Source organism: Rhinolophus ferrumequinum, chromosome 27, assembly GCF_004115265.2.
Source record: "Rhinolophus ferrumequinum isolate MPI-CBG mRhiFer1 chromosome 27, mRhiFer1_v1.p, whole genome shotgun sequence".
NCBI lineage: Eukaryota > Metazoa > Chordata > Mammalia > Chiroptera > Rhinolophidae > Rhinolophus > Rhinolophus ferrumequinum.
This window is the reverse complement of record NC_046310.1, coordinates 9,391,061-9,405,024: the sequence shown is the minus strand read 5'-3', so window position 1 is coordinate 9,405,024 and position 13,964 is coordinate 9,391,061. Positions and strand designations below refer to the sequence as shown.

Genomic DNA, 13,964 nt, shown 5'->3' with positions numbered 1-13,964 from the left:
ATCCTAATGTGGTTGGCACACACATGTGCTGACAGCATCCCAGCTCTTGAAGAAGAGGTGTGCAATAGTTCAGCAAGCGATGGGGCCTAGCTCATAATTTCTAATTTCCACTGGGCCATTGATTTACCTTAAACAACACTATTCCAGAGACAGACGCATTTGGAGAAATAAAGAGAACTAGTAATCATGGCTACCTATTTCTTTCATTGATACCAAAAATGGTGTCTAATATATATATTAAAAAAAAGTAATTAGCCAGAAAAAAATTCACACAGAACTAACACTTGATGCATTGTCTGGATAAGTGGCAGCTGTAGATCTTTTTTTTTTTTTTTAAGAAAGCTATAACTAATTTTTGTCAGGTTGGGTTTTCTTTTGGAGATAGTGGGTTCCCATGAGAAAAGTGATCCTCCGCCAAGAGAAGTACTGACAGAATGCATCTTGCCTCCATTTCTCTTGAAATTGTCTACATCTAAGTTTCTGTTATTCTAATTTCTTAGTTAGCTGGAGGGGAGGCCTCAGTATAACGTGTTCATTTTCTAATTACCTCCTAAAACAGCAAATAAAATGAAGGGCAGGCAATTTTCTACTCATTTGAATGGCTTTAAAAGTACAAATTTTACCCTTGGAATCAACTAGTCATCAGATCTTAAAATAAACATTAATACTGCCTTGCCTTCATAAAAGCCAGCTTATCTCTTTCTGTAGCATATTGTTTTCATCAAACAATGTTTTCTACTTGTTGGTTTACTCTTTTACTGCGAAAATATGTATGATGATGTTTGGTATAAAAATCAAGAAATTAGTCTCGCAGCAGGGAGTCTGTTAACAACACCATTTTAATCTTACCCTTCAAGCAGCAGCAGAAAACATATTAATTGCAGTTTAATGTATGCAACACATATTTCGTTTTAATTACGCTTAATTTTTGTCAAGCTATAAAAATGTCAATAGTTCTGACATTTTTTTCTTACAAGTTTTTTTAAGTGAAAGAATTAAAATCAAGTGCTGTTCCTGAAAGAAATTATGAAAGATTTCTAATTACTGCTTATGTTTTTGAAAAATTGCTAATCTAGTAGCCCTCCAGATAACATCTGGGAACATGCGAACTTGAAGCTTTATTACTCAATATTTATAATTCTTAATAATACACATGCATCATTAACATGATGGAATTCTTACAGGAAGCATTTTTTTGTGGTAATTATAGGATATATCAATAACTGTCATTGAATGGTGAATTTTCTCTATAGAAATGTTTTTAATTCCTCTCAGGGAAACTAAGATAAGAATAAGTGAATCTGATTGCTGCCAATACACTGCAGTGAAGAGAAGACTATTTACCATTAACAAGAATGGAAAGAAAAATGGCAAACCACCAAAGCTGAATAGTATTAATTATAGTCAGTAAATATTTATTAAGCTCTTACTAGGTGCAAATCCTACCCAAACATTAAGTCTCACACAAGAAATGCTCCCTCCTCCTGGAAATCTTTCTCTCTTCAGATGTAAATTAAATCTGCCTGTACTGAATGTCTATGGTGCATAATTATACCTTTCTCATAGCCCTTTTAGATTTTCTGTTTTGTATCACAGTGATTCCCGGACATGTTTCAGCTCCTCCACTAGACTGATGAGGTTCTTGGGGGAAGGATCCAGGCCTTGTGTGTTTATACCTACCACCTCTCACATTCAGATACACTTGAAAATGAAAATCTGTCGGTATGCATAAACTGTTCTGGGAGTCATATTTTTGGAAATAACACTATTATTTCAAAAGCCTCTCTATAAAAGTTGTATAGACCTGTATTTTGAAATTTTTCATTTGGAAGACTTCTAGTTTTAAGGTGGCAGAGCAATGAATTTCCTACCTTATCTTATCCTTTCTGAAATGGCCCCTCAAAACATGGAGAATTCTAAACATCTACAAAACTGCCTGTTCAATGAAAGCAGGAGAAAGCAGTGACGCCAAATTACAATTTATGTTGAGAAATAGATGAGGAGTGGTGTCATGCCAGACCTAAGAGAAATGGAGAATAGAGACATCTTGAGGTATACCTGTGAAATTCCATTCTATTCTTCCCGCCTAAACCCATAACCCAGAGGCATTGGGATCTTCAGATATCTCAGGAGGCAGAGTGAGGTTCAGGGCTTGGCTGAAAGTCTAAACAAGGAACATTTAACTTCCAAGCTCCCTCTGCGTCTCTCCTCAGGTTCAGGTAGTTTGTTTTCTGAGGGAAAAACTGAAAAAAAAAAACAAAAACCCAAAAACAAACAAATAAAAAATGAACAACAAAACAAAACCTGAAGAGACTAGGTATAAGTAGAGCGCAAGGGTAGGGAATTCTACTGGGAATTCAGGGAAAGTTTTCATAATGAATGGTGAAGACACGGTCTTCCTCCCCACCCCTATTTCCAATTCCCAATTTGGGAGGAGATTAAAAAACTTTTTGTGTTTGAGAAACAGAATGGCCAGAATGGCCAAAAACAGTGGCCTCTCACAAGAAAGTCAGCTGTAAGTTGAAAGCCACTCGTCATCAAGCCTGCCCATACACACAGTGATTTCAACCAGCATTTCAAAATATGATGAACAGCCAAAGATCAACAGATATTTGAGAAAACCTCCATCCTAAAAGACAGAGATTAAAAAAAAAAGAATGTAAAACAAATATTCTAAGAAACATTGGAAAGGATGATGTATCTATTACGCAAGCACTATAGGTGCTACTATAAGATTTTTTTAAAAAAACAAACTTTATTGAATTAGTAATATGAAAGCAGAAAAACAAATTGATAGAAAAATTGGAACTTCACACTAAGGAACTCTCCAAGAAAGTAAAACAAACGGACAACAAAATTGAAAGAGGAGATGTGAGATTTAAAAAAAAAACAAGAAGCTGAGGATCAATGTAGAGAATCTCTTCTCTGGCTATAAGAGTTCCAAAACAAAAGAAAAATCTGAGAAAACAAAGAAGAATTAGGGAAGAATGCAAGAAAATGTCCCCAAAGCAGAATGACAGATCACAATGGCTTAAAACAGAATGGAAATAAGTTTCAAATTAAAATTCTATATCTAATTAATATCAATGACATGTGAGATGGAATTTTCAGAATTAAAAATTGTATTGAGAGGCTGTCACTGGGTATGAGGAAACTTGACAAGAGGTGTGAAGAAAACTGAGCAAATGGGGGAAACGGCAATTATTAACTCCAGGAAATATACGAAGTTATGCGAGAAGCAAACATCATCTTAAAAAACTTCTTGGATCAACAGGAAACAATCTTTGCATAGCTAAAAAAAAAAATAAAGTCTGAATACTTGTTGACTCAAGACTTATATTCTAGAAAATATGACTATGATGACATAAAAGGGCTAAATTCTCTTCCTGCATAGTTGAAGGTTAACGGCTAACATCCGCAACTGGTAAATCACGACATAGCCATATTATTTAGATAGAAGATAAAAGAGTTGAAAGTGGTCGCTGGAAAGAAGGATCATACATGAAAGACGGTGGAGGGCAGGAGTGTGCCACTTAGCATTTCAAATCTTTCAGCATATCTACTTAACTATCCACATGTTTTACTTCGATATAAATAAAGCAAAATAATAATAAGAAGAACAATAATTAGTGCATGAACATGTTTACTATTTCTCTTAGAATTAAGTATCCTTTCTACTCGGGGACTTAACCAACTGCATTCCTCTCAGTAATTGATACCCTACTTTGTATCATTTATACAAAATACCTAAACATGGTTTCTCATTTGTTTTTTTTGTTTTGTTTTTTTTACATTTTCCTTTCTAAGCACTTTTAACAATGCTTTCTGTAAGCAAGTCTACCTAATGAAACATACTAAAATGCAGATAAGATAGTCAATAGAAATAAATGTATTTTATAATGTCAAATCCCTTTACAAGCGTTGGGAAAATTATATACACATTTACTAGTCTATGTACAATACTTAATGTCTATATTTTGAACCCAAATTATTAAAGACAAAGATCTATTTTATGAACTAGTGTCCTTTTCCCCAACTAAATCAAATTAAGAAAGTAATGTGAATTTCCCCACAAGCTATTTCATACTTGGATGCCCTTGAACTTTACTGAGTCTGAACTCAAAAACATGTGTATGTAAAATACTTTGGTATTCAAAATACTGAGGAATGTTTATATGATGTTGCCATTAAAGCACAATTTATTACAGAACATTTCAATATAACTCCTAAGTTATTTAAACTTTATTAAAGAGAGACTGTGAACTCAAGAACACTGACATATGATACATATAAAATTCTCAATATTTAATACATTATTTCTGAACAATATAAGATGGTTTAAAGATTAAAAGGATATAAAAACAGAATAAAATTGTGACAAGTATACATTCATTTTACTTCAGAAAAGAAAGGAAGTATAAGAATTGTTGTGTATTGAAAAGCCAAATTAAAACTTGGTCAAAAATATAATATTAATACGCTAGACTGAAATAATTATGAGTTGTAGATTCCTTAATGCAAACATTATTTAGCAGTGTAGTTTAAGACATTAATGAGTAATACTTTACATATCTCTTATGTTGCCATGTGTTTAGCTAATATAGATTATGACATAGGTGTTGGTCATCATTAATGATATTTCTAAAAACCCATTAGTTTCTGGAAGCTTGGAAATTAATGGCCAAGTATTTCAATTAGTTTTGTCTGCTCTCCGAAGTATATGGTTAGGGCCTATCCAAATTTTCAAAACTGTTAATGTGATTTAGTGGATATTAACCTCACACACGTTCCATTAAGCTCTTATCCATCACGGGGGCTAGTTAATTAGCCTACAGGAAGCATTTCCTCTTCCAAGAAATCTTATTTTTAGAGCCCTCAGAACTCTTTGCCATCTCTACCATCAGGAGCTCCTGGAAGAATTGGCTTGGGACGTGGGAGGAAAATTGCAAATAACTACTACTAATATCGTTATCTTCATGGGTGGAACTGAAGAAGTCATCACATGGGGACCTGGTACTCACGCTGCTACCCCAATAAGTCACCTGAAGCTTTCAAACAGCAGGTAATTCTCAGTCTAAGTAAATTGCTCCAAAACTCCTCCTTACTGAACTTTTGACTTTCTCACAAGCATTCAAATTGTATTTTTTGGGGGGTCATTGTTTTTTCCAAGAGAAATTTCTATCCCTTCAAGAGAATTCAGGATAATGAGTGGAAAACACAATGGTTCAGCTACAGAAGCTAAACTGTAGTCTAGGCTTTCTACAGGTTCTTGCAGAATCGCTGCATGCAGGGCCTCTATGCCATGGAAAGAAGAGCTGTAAGAGGCCATACCGGGCTTGAATTATAAACTTTCATCTTTTCCACCAAGTATGAGTGTTGGAGAACTAGGAAATGGAGGCAGGGGAATTGGGTTGCCTTCCAACTGAAGCCTGAAAGTGTCCTTGATCCAGAGATTGAAGACGCAAATACAGTTCCTCTGTGTTGGTAAACAATAAAAATATCTAGTGCTTTGTGAATAGAAGAATGATAAAAGAGAAAATTACACAGGCTCATGGAAGAAAAACAGACCTGCATAGTAAAGACTCAGATGAAAAGCAGACATCTGAACATTATCATTTCCAGGAACCTGAAGAAAATTTCAGTGTTAGACAATAGTTGCCAACTTCATGGAGCTCCTGAAAATATGGATTCTATAGAAGAGACCTAAAGACCAAAAGGATAAACGAGTTTAAAATATCAGGACTAGATGCCCATAAGAACAACAAGGTCACAGATGGGAGGCAAAAAGAGTCAATAAGCTAAGATTACAACAGCAGAATTAAAGTTCACTTTAGAGGTAACAACTGGCTATTCCAAGTTGAACTGGTGATAAACATTATAGTATAAAGAAAATAATTTAAAAAAGGATCCCCTTACACATACACACACAAAGATTCAGTCTTATCTCTTATTTCTTTGGTAGCAGTAATTGATAGATAGATTACAAACTAATATCTATAAAACTAAGAGAAAAATGGTGTGAGCCTAGGATTTCAAACACGCTCTAGTGATCACTTACATATGAAAGCAACAGAAAGGCATCCTTAGATATTCTATTAATTGGGATTAGACACAGCTGCAGCTGCCAGAAAGACCAAATTAACAGTGCAATTAAATAATTGCAAAGTTTATTTCTCTTTTACACAAAAGTCCAGGGTTGGTGTAATACTCCACAGGATAATACACCCAGGATTCTTTTATGTTATTGCTCCATCTTTTGAGGCCTGCACGGATCCAAAGATTACAGTATGATGGAAGATGTCAACCCATCTCTAGCTATCAAATCCCACATTCCAGACATACTGAAGGAAGAAATGAGAATAACGACACTTACTTGTCTTTAAAAATGCTATGAAAGGCAGCCCACAATGGGACTCTTGAATTCCCACGTCTTGTTGAACGTGTCAGAATCACAAAGCCTTGATCATTCTTTTACCCAGAGCGAGGACCACTTCTCAAGTATTGTTTGTGTAACTGGCGATGTAACATCACCAAGAAGTTATGTAACACCTCACAGTACGTACGTGCCACAGACCTGCAAAGCACCTGGTCTCCCTCTAGACAGAACAGGATGGCTTACTGCTTCCTAGAAAAGTGGTGGATTTCCTATATGCAGGCTTTTTCTCCTAAGGCACACTGGCACGTGCAGCCCCACCTGGCTCTCTGTACCACACAATCGGATTTGAGAGTCAGGGAACTGGCACGACTATGCCAAAACTCCTCTGACTGAGGAGGCATGTGTCTCTTGCCAGCATCTGTGGAACTGTATCAGGCTAATTTACTAGTTTGTGTAGTTCTTTTTGTGTTCTGCTGTTGGCTGTCCTTCCCATTCTGACTTATTTACGTAGGGAAATTCCTGATCAATAATTCCTGGGAGTCGGAACTACATTTTGGCTTGCATTCCGTTTCCTGGTAGGACATGATCATAGGAAGATAACTAGTTTAAAAAGGTGGTTGATGAATGCACCTTCAAATTTCAGACAGCCCTATACCCAGCTATAAATCAGGGGTTCTATTAGTATAAAACAGAAGCCAACAAACTACAGCACACAAGCCCAAGACAGCCCATTTCCTCATTTTTAAATAAAGTTTTATTGGATCACAGTCATGCTCATTCTTTTATGTGTTGTCTACAGCTGCTTTTGTACTACAACGGCAGGCTTGAGTGTGGTAACGTGGACCACGTGGCCTTCGAAACCTAAAATATTTACTATTTGGCCCTTTAAGAGAATGTCGTGTGCTGGTAGAGAGGGGAACACGGATACTGAGGGACAATGAACTCTCTGCACATATACTCAAGGCCTCAGAAAATGTACTGTCCATGCCCACCTTTAAATAAAGCCTTCATTAGATAGCCCGTGCATCAAAGAAATGATTCATTTTAATATCTCAGGAAGAAGAGTCAGTAATACTGGTATCAGTCATCTCAATATGACCTCAAACAAACAAACAAACAAAAACATAAGGATGGAGAAAATTTGGACATTATTAACCTTGAGAAGACTGGTAAATACAGAACCCTGTATTCAACAATGGCAGAAAAATATATTCTTTTTAATGTAATTGGAACATTTACCACAGTTGACCAGATCGTAGGCTATAAATCAATTCTCAACAACATTCCGGAGATTAAAATCACAGAGTATGTTCTCTGACCACAGAGGAATTAAACTAGTAAATTAATAAAAATACAAACAGGAAATCTCCAAATGTTAGAAAATTCAGGAATACACTTCGAAACAAAACATGAGTCAAAATAGAAAACATTTTGAAATCTAATATGAAAATTTGTGGAATGTCACTAAATCCATGTTTTGAAACTTAAGAGCATTTGAGATATTTCTCCCTGGCATATGTCATCAATTTGGCTCCAAAAAACCTCATAAAAATTCTCTCTCTAAAAAAAAAGGAACTAATAGCCTTATATGCACATATTGGAAATACAGATTGAAAAATAATTATTTAATTATGTATCTCAAGAAGTAATAAAAAGAACAGCAAATTAAACCCAAAAAAGTTGAAAGAAAAAAAATAAAGAGCAAATATTAATGAAATAGAAAACATCATTCAATTAAGAAAATCAATAAAGTCAAAAGTTAGTTTTATAAATACATTGATGAAATTGAAAAATCCCTAGAAAAATTAATAAGAAAATATTTATCAACATCATGAATTAAAAAAAGGAAGATGTAAAATTTTTCTTGCTAAAAGATGATATAAGTGATTTATGATTGTTTATCATAAAAAGGTGACATCACTACATATGCTAAAGGCATTACTTATATAATAAAGAAAATTGTGAACAATGTTTGCCAGTAAATTTGAAAATTTAGCTAAATAGGTCAAACTATGAAAAAACACATTTTAACACAAAAGGCACAATGAGAAACAAAAATCTAAAATTGTCCTATAAAAATTAAAGGAATTGAATCATTAAATAAAAATCTATCCACAAAGAACACTCCAAACCCAGTGGGCACACTAGTGAATTTCCCCAAATATTTCAAGAAGAAATAACACAGTTGTACACAAGTTCTTCCAAAAATAGACATAGAGGGAACAGGATCCAAATGATTTTATGTGACCAGCATAACTTAATATCAAAATCTGACAAAAATGTTTATAAGAAAGAAAAACTAGAGACCCATCTATTTCACAAACATATGAGTAAAAAATATTTAAAAGTATTAGCAAATTAAATGCAGTGACATATAAAAAAAAAACTCATGCTCAAGTTTATGCTAAAATAAGAACTTTAAAAAATCAAACTATATAATTGACTACAATAACAAAGAAATCATATGATCATCTTTAGATGCAGAAGCATTTGATAAATATCTACTATTATCTTAAAATTAATCTTTTAGAAAAGAACAAAGGAAACATTTTTCATATGATAAAGTATTGATGAAATATGATTACTGAAAAACAGTGTAAGTATTAGTATTTACTTGATATCAGAAATGATGAGAAAGGAAGAAATAAAATAAAATTATATTTACAGAAAACATGAGTTTGCATATAGAAAAAATATCTATAGGTAAATTATTATTATTAGCAAATTTAGAAAAATCACTGGATATAAAGTCAGAGTTGAGAAAAAACATAGTTACAAAAGAATACATAAAATATGATATTATTTATGTATATTTTAACTATAAATAATATATATATATACATACCATGCACCCACCATTGAGGTTTAACCAATATATTTCGTTGTACTTTTTTATGTACCCATGTAGTGTATGTATGTACATACGTAAAATTCCTCATAATTAAAAAATGTTGTATGACTTTTAGTGAGAAAATAAAGAAGTACCAAAATTTATCAAATGTAGTCAAAACTCTTCTCAAAGGCTATTTATTACCATAAATATTGTCATCATTCTATCTTGATCTCTCCAAATTTTTCCTTGTCTATCTTTGAAAGTAATTTAATGTTTGGACAAAAAAGAGAAAGGTAAATAATCAAATAGGTTTAGAAACTTCATGTTGCACATCATTTCACTTCTTCATATTGTTTACTGGATCCTTAATAATAAAAATTGCATGGTTAAATGCAAAATTCTATCACTTCAATGCAAAAGTAAGTATTCTATTGTAAAAGAATCATGAAAACTCAGAGAAAATTTATTTCAAAAATTAATTGTAACACATTTAATATTTTATCAATGTGTATTTATACTTGTGCCTATGTATGTGTACACAATATATACATCTCTCTATATATTTATATCATTTATATGTGCATTTTTTCCCTAAATTCATAAACTAGAGCTAAATTATTTTCAACTTGACTTCCAGCTCCAATATTCTACAATAGTATGATTACCAGTAAGTCTTCTAAACATCTGGAAAGAATTGATAAAATCTTAGAAAATGGAATACGATAGGAGAAAGTAGGTTTAAAGAGCTAGTTGAGGTAGTAAAGTGTAATGGTTAATAGTCCAGACTTTAACAAAGATTTGATTTATTCTCATTTTTTAGTCTATACAATGAGAGGAAATGATAGTATCAACATCCTAGGTTAGTTCTGAAGGTTCAAAGTGATGACACAGTCAGCCCTCCGTATCCGTGGGTTCCGCGTTCTTGGATTCAACCAACCTCGGATAGAAACTGTCAGAAAATGAAAGGTATATTGTTGCTGACTGTACAATGTAGTTAGGTGTACAATGGTTGCTTCTGTACTGAACGTGTACAGACTATTTTTCTTGTCATTATTCCCTAAACAATACAGTATATCAATGATTTATGTAGCATTTACATTGTAGTAAGTATTCTAAATAATCTAGAGATGATTCAAATATGTGAGAGGATGTGAGTAAGGTTATATGCAAATCCCATGGCATTTTATATAAGGGACCTGATCAGCGGAGGACTTGGGGGCCTGCAGGGGGTCTTAGCACCAATCCCAGGCTATTGAGGGATGACTCTATATCTGTAGCTCTTTCTAAATATATGTCGGTTTACTAAGAACAATTTTAACTCCAAGATAATTTATCAATAAAAAGGGGAGAAACAAAACAAAACAGAGCAAAACTTTGTTGCTCATATAGCCTGCCTCCAAAGGAGAAAGAAATACAGAAAACATCCCAAAAGCCTTTTTCTTATTTTAAAGGACGTAACCCAGGCGAGTAGAATTGAATACCCATTTGATTGTTTGCCTTACAAATCGAGGCAGTGCTCTGTACATAATAATTAGTGCTCACCATTTGCTGTTGATGAACTCTTAACATTAAATATGAGATTTAATTGTTTAGAAATTGCAGTCATGCCTGCAAAATGACTGATTACCTTTTCTAGATAAGAGAAAAACCTTAAAACTCGGTTTTCTGAGTTGAACTTCAGGTTTATGCAGAGTGATTTAAGTGGAAATATACAGTTCTTTGGTTTTAATGTTTTAAAATGTTTGGTTCAATGCAAAATGTGGAAACCTTATAAACCAATGCTGAATGACAAATGGAAAACTAGTCCTCCCTAACCATAGATTACCACCTATGTATTCATTTCATAGATACTCTTGCTGGAATTTTAGTCACTAACCACCAACTATGATTCTCCTATGCTGTATTATACCTATATTTGAAAAAATAATGATATACATGGATATGCTTTATTGCTCCCTTTAGCGGGATTGAAACAGTATATCAAATTTTATTTTGGTGGTCCTTTTATTCGCTTTCTACCACTTGATCAGCTGATATCGCTAATAATAAATTTTTTATTTTTTTTTTTTTTATAAACTCGAGTTTACAGGTCCTGTCCTGAGACTGTAATATTTCAAAAAAACAGTCTAAGCTTTAGGGAAAAAACCAATTACAGAAACAGCATTAAAAATGCCAAGCGCCGGGCAAAAGCAATTCTGGATCAGTTTAAAAAAGTGATTGATGAAACTCTAATCCAAACTGAAGGAACAGTTTCACGACAAGCTGTGACCATTCCACACACTTCATTAGCTGCCATAATTAGCCTGGTGTTTCAATTTGTTAGAACTGGTGGGGACAATTTTCCTCAGAATGCAAACATCAAAAAACAGGGTCCCTCAGACTTCAGAAGAGGCTGATGAGAGGCTTTTCTAGCCTCTGTTAACTAAAAGATTAATTATTGCTGATGGGGGCCTGTGCTGTGATTGTCACTCTGTCTACGTGCATTACTTTGAGCATTAGAAGGAAGATATGGTTGACACCACACTACTCAATCAAGCAGCTTCACATTAGAGCACAGAGTCGGTTTTAATATCCAGGGTATTTTTGATTGATCTTTTCTTCCTGTTTTTGGAGTCCAAGACTCAAACTTATTTATTTGTACCAGAATTTTAAAACAGCCTCTAAAGTATTGAGCAGTTGGGTTAATGTACTTTGCCTCAAGCTAGAGCTTCCTTCTTTAATGATGGAGATCAGCAAAAGAGCAGTTTCATACAGTACTATGATTGCATAGTGACATCTTCCAAACATGTTTATAAATCTGCCAAGACTACAAATGTTCTAACCAGCCTATGAAGCTACATTAATTTTAACTGTATTTATAGCAATGCAATCTTATCCCTGGATGAAGGGGATATACTCTGATTTCCCAAAATATAAATTCATGAAATCTAATTAAAAGGGATGGTAGGAAGGAGATGCCTACTTAGTTTCCCTAGAACTAAAGTGATTTCTTTTAGTCCTTCGGCTATAGGCCAAGCTTATCCAAAACCAACAGTACACACCTATAGACAGTGTCAGTAAACTTGTCTCTCCCCTTGGCTTTATAATCATTTAATTATTTATAATACATTACATTACATTATGATAAATGAGAAATTGGGAGCTCTGGGATTATCTGTCCATTTAGTACCTGTGAAGTATAGTTAGCAAATAATTATACTTAGCAAGGTAACTATGAAGCCAAAACTTTAAGTATGTTTTTTTAAAAACTCATTGAGTGCACCAGAAGGAGCAACTTAGTGAACTGAGGAGGAAGCAGACATAGCCGAAGAAACTGGTGGTACTATCAAATACACTACATAGCAGTGAAAAAACAAACAAACAAACAAAAAAACACATAAGGACATCAGAGGCAAATGCTTGTCTGAGCTTCCAGAGGGAAATTTGCCAAAGGTTCCATTAAAATCAAGTCCTTTTTATCCCAACAACTGGGCAGATGTATGGTGTACAGCAGCGCTGGCCAATGGAAATACAACATGGGTCCCATCCGTAGTTTTAATTTTCTAGTAGCCCTATTAGAAATAGTAACAAGAAAGAGGTGAGATTACCTGTATGGTAACGAAACATGGTAATAAAACATTTTAACCCAGTAAGTCTAAAATATTGTCAGTGTAACATACGATTACTATAAAAATGTGGCTATATTGCTTCATTTTCATACTAAGCCTATGGAATCCAGTGTTTATTTCACACAGCCCATCTTGGGTCAGAGAAAATACAGGTCAAGTGCTCAGTGCCTACGAGTCCATGACTGTCATACTGAACAACCCACATTTAGGGAATGTGGAGCTTTCTTTCTCAGGAGTTTTTCTGTGACTTCGTGAGCAGAGCACTTCTGGAAGTCTATGGTGTCACATGGACAACAAGAAGATCTTTATGATCAGATGCAGTAACAGGCAAGTCAACTTTTTACAATGAAGAGTAGAAGTACTTCTCTCTTAATAAATGCACACGGATGCAATGCAAAAAAATGATAAGAATCCCAACCACCAGTGATGGTGAGACTTAAGAAATCAACAGACCAGGCATACCAGTGAGACAGAGAATAGCCACACACACAGGTCCAGAAAGATAGTGCCAATTCCTAGGCAGGAAAGTATGGTTAAAACAAGATCCACACTGTGACCAGAAATGACATGCAGCCAGCATGCACCGTATGGTCAGACTGGTTATTAACACATGGAAATGCTTTCATATTTTCATAGCTGTCAGTAAATACCTGCTAACGTAAGCACCACTTCCAACATCCCCCATAATCCAGCAGTTAAAGTTATCCCAGCAGGGAGCTCTGAGATGACTGTCCATTCTGACAATTTAGTACCTGTGAAGTATAGTTAGCAAATATTTCAATTTTACTCATGCCTATAATATATACATAATTAGCTTGGCAGATTGACCAGAGTTAATTATCTGGTAAATCTATGGTTAACTTCGCCATATTATTCTTTTTGATCTTCTCATCAAGTTGCTTTTTCCTAAAATCTCAAGAAACACGCTCAGAACCAAAATGTCTAAATTTAGTAGCTCTAAAAAGCCACGCCAGAGGCATATAGAAACTACTCTCAATCGAGTCTGCCAAGCCATTTGCAATTCAAAAGAGATTACAGAGATTATTTCTCCTTGAGTATTGCAATGCGGGGAAGGTTTTACCTCCGTAAGTCTACACCTTTACTATTTCTACTTGATTTAATTTTTGAACAGCGGAGGATATAACCA

The 13,964-nt window shown here is 34.3% G+C and overlaps 1 protein-coding gene across 3 annotated transcripts in view; it reads right to left on the bottom strand.

Annotated features, from left to right (window-relative positions):
- The window catches only part of SPATA17 (spermatogenesis associated 17), a 173,148-nt gene that overhangs the window by 56,661 nt on the left and 102,523 nt on the right, over window positions 1–13,964 (bottom strand). Inside the window, exon 10 of one of the 3 annotated variants that reach the window (XM_033099355.1) lies at window positions 12,342–12,760. The exons of the other annotated variants lie outside the window; for them this stretch is intronic. Within the exon in view, the coding sequence (XP_032955246.1) occupies window positions 12,752–12,760 (9 nt within the window). The 3' untranslated portion in view covers window positions 12,342–12,751. Of the gene's footprint in view, window positions 1–12,341; window positions 12,761–13,964 lie in introns of those variants that run through there. 3 annotated transcript variants of the gene reach the window in all.